Here is a 7,352-nt window from a genome sequence, read left to right as displayed (position 1 = left end):
CCAGGCTGGTCTCGAACTCCCAACCTCAGGCAATCCGCCCACCTTGGTCTCCCCAAAGCCCTGGGATTACAGGCGTGAGCCACTGCACCCAGCCATTTGCTCATTTTCTATGTGGCTTTCATTAATTTAGCCCCAAATTCCTTAAGTTGTAAAAATCTCTTTTCAATATGTTCAAAGCCAATAGATTGTGTTTGAAATAAAATACTGGTTTCATTTTTATTTAAAGCACTCTTCCAGAGTTCTCTGACCAGTTCTAATCTGAACTGGCTCTCTAGGCCTGTTATGTACATAGCTGTTATCACTTTGCCATCATCCCAGGAATTCTCTTTGTTTTTCTCTTATGTTGTAGCTTCTCTACATTTTGAATCTGATGTCTTCATATTTCTTGATTGTAGATGACATCCATTAACTTCCTAAGAAAGGGTGCATTGGACATAACTTTTGAGACCTCACATATTTGAAAATGTCTTTTTTCTACTCTTCACTTATAGTGTGACCAGGCATAAAAGTATACGGTAGGATATCACTTTCCCTAAAACTTTTGAAAATATATTTTCATAGCTTTTTAAAACTAAGAATTACTTGCGAAAAGTCTGGACTGGGTGAGGTGGCTCACATCTGTAATCCCAGCACTTTGGGAGGCCGAGGCGGGAGGATGTCTTGAGGCCGGGAGTTCCAGACCAGCCTGGCAAACATAGTGAAACCCCGTCTTTACTAAAAGTACAAAATTAGCTGGGTATGGTGGCGCATGGCTGAGGCATGAGGATTGCTTGAGCCTGGGAAGTGGAGGTTGCAGCGAGCCAAGACTGCACCACTGCACTCCAGCCTGGGCAACAGAGTAAGACTCCGTATTAAAAAAAAAAAAAAAAAAGGCTGGGCGCGGTGGCTCACACCTGTAATCCCAGCACTTTGGGAGGCCGAGGTGGGTGGATCACGAGTTCAGGAGGTCGAGACCATCCTGGTTAACATGGTGAAAACCCGTCTCCACTAAAAATACAAAAAATTAGCCAGGCGTTGTGGCAGGCGCCTGTAGTCCGGAGACTGAAGCAGGAGAATGGCGTGAACCCAGGAGGCGGAGCTTGCAGTGAGCAGAGATCGTGCTATTGCACTCCAGCCTGGGAGACAGAGTGAGACTCCTTCTCAAAAACAAAACGAAACAAAAAAGTAAAGGTCTGATGTCTGATGCCATTCTACCTCTTGATTCTTTATATAAACCTATCTTTTTTCTCTCCGGAATCTTACTGAACCTTCTCTTTGGCCCCAGTATTCCCAAACTTCACCATGTGCTGGACACTAAGTGGGCCCTTTCAGTCTACAAATGTATGTCCTTTGGTTCTGAGAAACTTTTACAATTTGACAATTTGCTTTCTTCTGTTCTTGCCACCAACCTCTTCCCCCATCTCTCTTCTCTCTTCCTTTCTTCTCCTCCTCATCTCCTCTTCACTGGTTGATCCACCCAGGCTCTTTCTGTGGTCAGTCAGTATCATTAAGTCTTTTTTTTTTTTTTTTTAACATATGATCATACAAAAATATTTCAAATCTTATTCCTGGAGGGCTATGCCTTAGTTGCATGTGTTCTAGAAGCACAGTTGGAGGGTAGAAGATAGAGGATCCCAACATTCAGTACCAGTAAATTTTAATGCAATTCCCTTCTTCCCAGTGGGAGTACTCCCACCCTTAACTATGCTTCTCAAGTTGGCTGCTTACATTTGTAGGTTTATATCTTTTGCCAAATTTGGCAAATTTCTGCCATTCTTTGAATATTTTTTAGCCCTCCCTCTTTCTTCTCTTCTTCTGGAACTCTGAAGACATGAGTGCTAGGTCTTTCGTTATAGTTCAACATGTCCCTGAGGTTCTGTCCTTTTAAATCTATTTTCTTTATGGTGTTAAGATTTGATAATTTCTATTTTTCTATCTTCAAATACAATAATTTTCCTGTCTTCATTCTGCTTTTTGTGGTTGCTGTTTTACACATGTTGATGTTTCCAGGTTGTTAGCTCTTCTAGTACCCCATCTAGAGTGTATGATGCAAAGAAAAGCCCAGGTGGCTGGGTGCGGTGGCTCACGCCTGTAATTTCAACACTTTGGGAGGCTGAGACGGGTGGATCACGTGAGGTCGAGAGTTTGAGACCAGCCTGTCCAACATGGTGAAACCTTGTCTCTACTAAAAATACAAAAATTAGCCAGGCGTGGTGGCTCACGCCTATAATCCCAGCTACTTGGGAGGCTGAGGCAGGAGAATCACTTGAACCCGGGAGTTGGAGACTGCATTGAGCCGAGATCGCGCCACTGTGACAAAGCGAGACTCAGACTCAAAAAAAAAAAAAAAAAAAAATCACCATGATCACCTTAACACCTAAATCCTTTTCTGCATTTCTACACTTGGATCTTAGGCAAAAGGCCAAGAAACCATGTTTTTCCACATTTCTGATTTTCATAGAAGAAATTTCCAGAAATAAAGTGCTAGTTTAAAGTTCTTGATATATTTTGTCAAACTACTTTGTACAGAAGTTATAAAAAAGTTTTCTTAATTTCTGGACCATTTTATAACCAAAATTAAGGATATGCTAGATTTCCTTCCAATCAAGTACAGTTGACCCCTGAACAACACATGTTCCAACTGGATTGGTCCACTTATATGCGTATTTCCTTCGCCTCGGCTACCCTAGCAACAGCAGGACCAACTCTTCTTCCTCTTCCTCCTTCACAGCCTATTCAGCACGAAGACAACAGAAATGAAGATCTTTATCATGATCTATTTCTATATAATGAATAGTAAATACATTTTTCTCTTTCTTATGGTTTTTATTTTATGAGACAGGGTCTTGCTCTCAAATTTCTTGCCTCAGCCTCCCATGCAGATAGGACTATACGTGTGTACCACCACCCAGCTCATGTTAAAATTTTTAGTAGAGATGAGGTCTTGCTATGTTGCCCAGGTTGGTCTCAAAGTCCTGACTTCAAGCAATCCTCCTGCCTTGGGCTCCCAAAATGCTGGGACTACAGGCACGGACCCCTGTGCCCTGCCTTTACAATTTTCTTAATAACATTTTCTTTTCTTTAGCTTACTTTATTGTAAGAATATAGTGTTCATCATATTTATGACATACAAAATATGTGTTAATTAACTGTGTATGATATCAGCAAGGCTTCCAGTCAACAGTAGGATATTAGTTAAGTATTTGGGAAGTCAAAAGTTATATACAGATTGACTGTGCAGGGTCCTGCACTGTTCAGGAGTCAACACTATGTTTCTAAGTTTTTTATTTGTTGGTTGGTTATTGTATGAATTCATGTTAGGCAGAATAATGGCCCCCAAAGACGTCCATGCCCTAATCCTTGGAAATCTGTGAATATGTTACCTTACATGGGAAAATGGACTTCACAGAAGTGATTACAACTAAAGACATTGAGATGTGGAGGTCATCTTCGATTACTCAGTTGGGCCCATTCTAATCATGAGTCTGTTAAAAGGGGACTGCCTTTTTAGCCTGCAGTGAGCCAGAAAGATGCAATGTGAGAAGGACATTGAAGATGGAGGAAGAGGGCCACAAGCCACAGAACGCAGGCTGCTTCTAGAGGTTAAAAAAGGCCGGGAAACAGATTCTCCCACACAGCCTCCATAAAGGTATGCAGCCTTGCATATACCTTGATTTTAGCTCAGTTAGGCCCATGTCAGACTTCTGACCTACAGAGTTGTAAGATAATAAATTTGTATTGTTTGAGCCACTGAGTGTGGTAATTTGCTGTGGCAGCAATAGAAAACTAATATAGCATCTAAAGAAAAAGCAATTGGGGGTCCATAGGAATAAATTATTGTGAAATCAGAACAAAGAGCATTATATAGCATTATTAATACTTCAACTGAAGTAAGACTAAAGAAGGAGAGTCAGATAAAACAACAATATGAATTGTGCAGCACTATTTAAAGACATCCCAAGAGCTGCTCTCCCTTGTTTTTCTGCCACAAAAGAATTAGAATCTGCCAATATACTGCTCTTCTTTTACCTCTGTTCTCATGTTTCATCTTGTCTTCCTAACATTTAGAGGACATTACTAGACCCTCACAGATTCTAAAGCAAGGCAGAGACAGATTAAATAATGTATTGCAGGTAAAACCTTAGAAATTGATAGAACTTACAGGTAACCTAATCTACTGAGTTTCCATGGAACTTTAGAGATCTTGAAAACTTTTATGGAGTGTAGGGGCTATCATGAGGTATTGAGAGAGATGCTAAGACACCATCATCCATTTCAATCAGAAATGTTCTACTTTAATGTTAAGCTTCCACATAAAACCTGATTGAAAAAAAACCCACAAACTTATACTGCTAAAACAAACAAACAAACAAACAAAATAAAGCCAGATGAAAACCATTTTTATCCAGATGAAAAAAAATCCAGAGAAGTTGTGAAAGATCTAGGTAAAGCTATTTAAAGTCTGAAAATGAGCAAACCTCTAAAAAACAGTACTACTGGCTAGGCATGGTGGCTATGCCTGTAATCCCAGCACTTTGGGAGACTGAGGTGGGTGGATCACTTGAGGTCAGGAGTTCAAGACCAGCCTGGCCAACATAGTGAAATCTTGTTTTTACTAAAAATACAAAAATTAGCCAGGTGCGGTGGTGAACACCTGCAGTCATAGCTACTCAGGAGGCTGAGGTGGGAGGATTGCCTGGAACTGAGGAAGAGGTTGCAGTGAGCTGAGATGGCACCACTGCACTCCAGCCTAGGCAACAGAGTGAGACCTTATCTTAAAAAAAAAAAAAAGGAAAGGAAAAGAAACAGAGTATTACTGAAAAATTAACTAATAGAGTCTTATTGAAAAATTAATCCCAATAATCTTTTTTTTATTTTTATTTTTTTTTGAGACAGAGTCTCGCTCTGTCGCCCAGGCTGGAGTGCAGTGGCCGGATCTCAGCTCACTGCAAGCTCCGCCTTCCGGGTTTACGCCATTCTCCTGCCTCAGCCTCCCAAGTAGCTGGGACTACAGGCGCCCGCCACCTCGCCCAGCTAATTTTTTTTAGAATCCCAAGAATCTTTTACATTCCTTTGTAATCTCTATGACTGAAAATATGAAATTCTTTTTTTTTTTTTTTTGAGATGGGGTCTCACTATGTCCCCTAGGCTCACTACAACCTCTGCCTCCCAGGCTCAAGTGATCCTCCCACCTCAGCCTCCTGGGTAGCTGGGAACACAGGTGTGTGCCTGTTTTCTTTGGTAGAGATGGGGGGGTTTCACCATGGTGCTCAGGCTGGTCTCGAACTCCTGAGCTCAAGTGATTCACCTGCCTTGGCCTCCCGAAGTGCTGGGATTACAGGCATGAGCCACCACACCCAGATGCCATTCTTTACCTGTAAAACTGACACTGACTTTTCCATAGAACATATATTTTAAAATTGTTTTCAAGTAGTATATAACACAATGAGTTACATAAGTTTTTCTTGTATCCAAAAATACAGATTTAAATGATCTATCTGGGGCAAGGGTATCATTTGTGATTATAAATATTAATTTCTATATAAGGATAATTGACCTTTAACAGAATCAAACATGCCACAATGTTTAGCCTACAGGCCTAACAAAGAAAAATCTTATTAGGGCTGGGCGCAGGGCCTCATGCCTGTAATCCCAGCACTTTGGGAGGCTAAGTCAGGCAGATCACGAGGTCAGCAGTTCGAGACCAGCCTGGCCAACATGGTGAAACCCCGTCTCTACCAAAGATACAAAAAATTAGCTGGGCGTGGTGGCATGTGCCTGTAATCCCAGCTACTCGGTTGGCTGGGGCAGGAGAATCGCTTGAACCCGGGAGGCAGAGGTTGCAGTGAGCCGAGATCACACCACTGCACTCCAGTCTGGGAGACAGGGCGAGACTCTGTTTCAAAAGAAAAAAAAAAGAAAAGAAAAGAAAAATCTTATCAGATAAAGGCTTGGAAGATATTATACTAAAAGGGTACTTTTCTTTTCTTTTTTTTTGTGAGATGGAATCTCGCTCTGTCGCCCAGGCTGCACAACCTTGGCTCACTGCAAGCTCTGCCTCCTGGGTTCACACCATTCTCCTGCCTCAGTCTCCCAAAAAAGGGTACTTTTCAAAGGAAAAAAATTTCAAATTTTGCCAGTACTTTTCTGATCCATTTCTTTTTCTTTCCTCATCTGAAGTAAACTTCATAATTCAGATAAATGAAGATTAAAGGAAAAAGACAGAAAAAGAAGTCCCAAATTTGTTAAAGACTAAATTACTAATTTTATAAGAAATGCACTTTTGTTATTTTTACATTATTTGAGCAAAAACTAGGCTAATAAATATTGTCTGATACTACTAGATTCCATTTAATAATAATGGTTTATAGGCACTAATATCCCTCTTACCTTCTTTTTACACTATTAATTTTCTCAGGGACTTAAAACAGAAGTAAAATGTGTCAACTCTTGTGTATCAATCTCCAAATAATAAAGTCATATTTTAGTCTTTGAAAAAACTGATTCAAAAAGAACAAAGATCAAATAAAATTTATTTACCTCAACCAGTATACCAACAAAAGGGATAGAAGATTCTTCATATTTCACAAAGAATACGTTGGGATTAGTCTTCCAGACTCCAAGCCATTTGTCTTTCAACTTTAATTTTTCTGATAGGTATTTACCCATAACTTCATCAGCATCTTCTGCCTAATAAGAGAAAAAAATGTATATATGTATAAATATATGAAATTATAGATTTTTAACTTTTTTTATGGATTTCTATTTTCAAATGGAACCAATATAGCCTTAAATAATGAACGACCTGGAAAGTTACAGATTTTAACTGAAACCACATCTAGTGGAAAACACGACCAACAAAAAATTAAACTTAAAAGAGATCTATTCACTGGAATAATTCATAGATAAGACAGCTAGTTATTGTTTATGTCTTAATTTTCAACTTTTTATAAATATCACTGCGATGAATATGCAGGTGCACAAATTCTTCTGCTACAACTTAAAAAACTAGGTTAGAAACATGAAATATTTGCTCTATTCTGTTTTATCAGATACGTATTTTCTATATTTAAAAAATCATGCCACCAGACACGGTGGCTCACGCCTGTAATCCCAACACTTTGGGAGGCCGAGGCGGGCGAATCACCTGGGGTCGGGAGTTCAAGTCCAGCCTGACCAACTGGAGAAACCCCGTCTGTACTTAAAAAAAAAAAACAAAATTAGCCGGGCGTGGTGGCACGTGCCTGTAATCCCAGCTACTCGGGAGGCTGAGGCAGGAGAATTGCTTGCACCTGGGAGGCAGAGGTTGCAGTGAGCCGAGATTGCGCCACTGCACTCCAACCTGGGCAACAAGAATGAAACTCCGTCTCAAA

General features: G+C 40.3%; 1 protein-coding gene across 1 annotated transcript in view; it reads right to left on the bottom strand.

Annotated features, from left to right (window-relative positions):
• SHCBP1L (SHC SH2-domain binding protein 1-like) overlaps positions 1-7,352 on the bottom strand; it is a 48,706-nt gene that overhangs the window by 39,581 nt on the left and 1,773 nt on the right. The window contains exon 2 of the mRNA XM_011942107.1: positions 6,520-6,669. Coding sequence (XP_011797497.1) covers positions 6,520-6,669 — 150 coding nt within the window. The remainder of the gene's footprint in view (positions 1-6,519; positions 6,670-7,352) is intronic.

Source organism: Colobus angolensis, unplaced genomic scaffold, assembly GCF_000951035.1.
Source record: "Colobus angolensis palliatus isolate OR3802 unplaced genomic scaffold, Cang.pa_1.0 Scaffold206, whole genome shotgun sequence".
NCBI lineage: Eukaryota > Metazoa > Chordata > Mammalia > Primates > Cercopithecidae > Colobus > Colobus angolensis.
The sequence above is the reverse complement of the archived record's forward strand: the minus strand, read 5'-3'. Positions and strand labels throughout refer to the sequence as shown.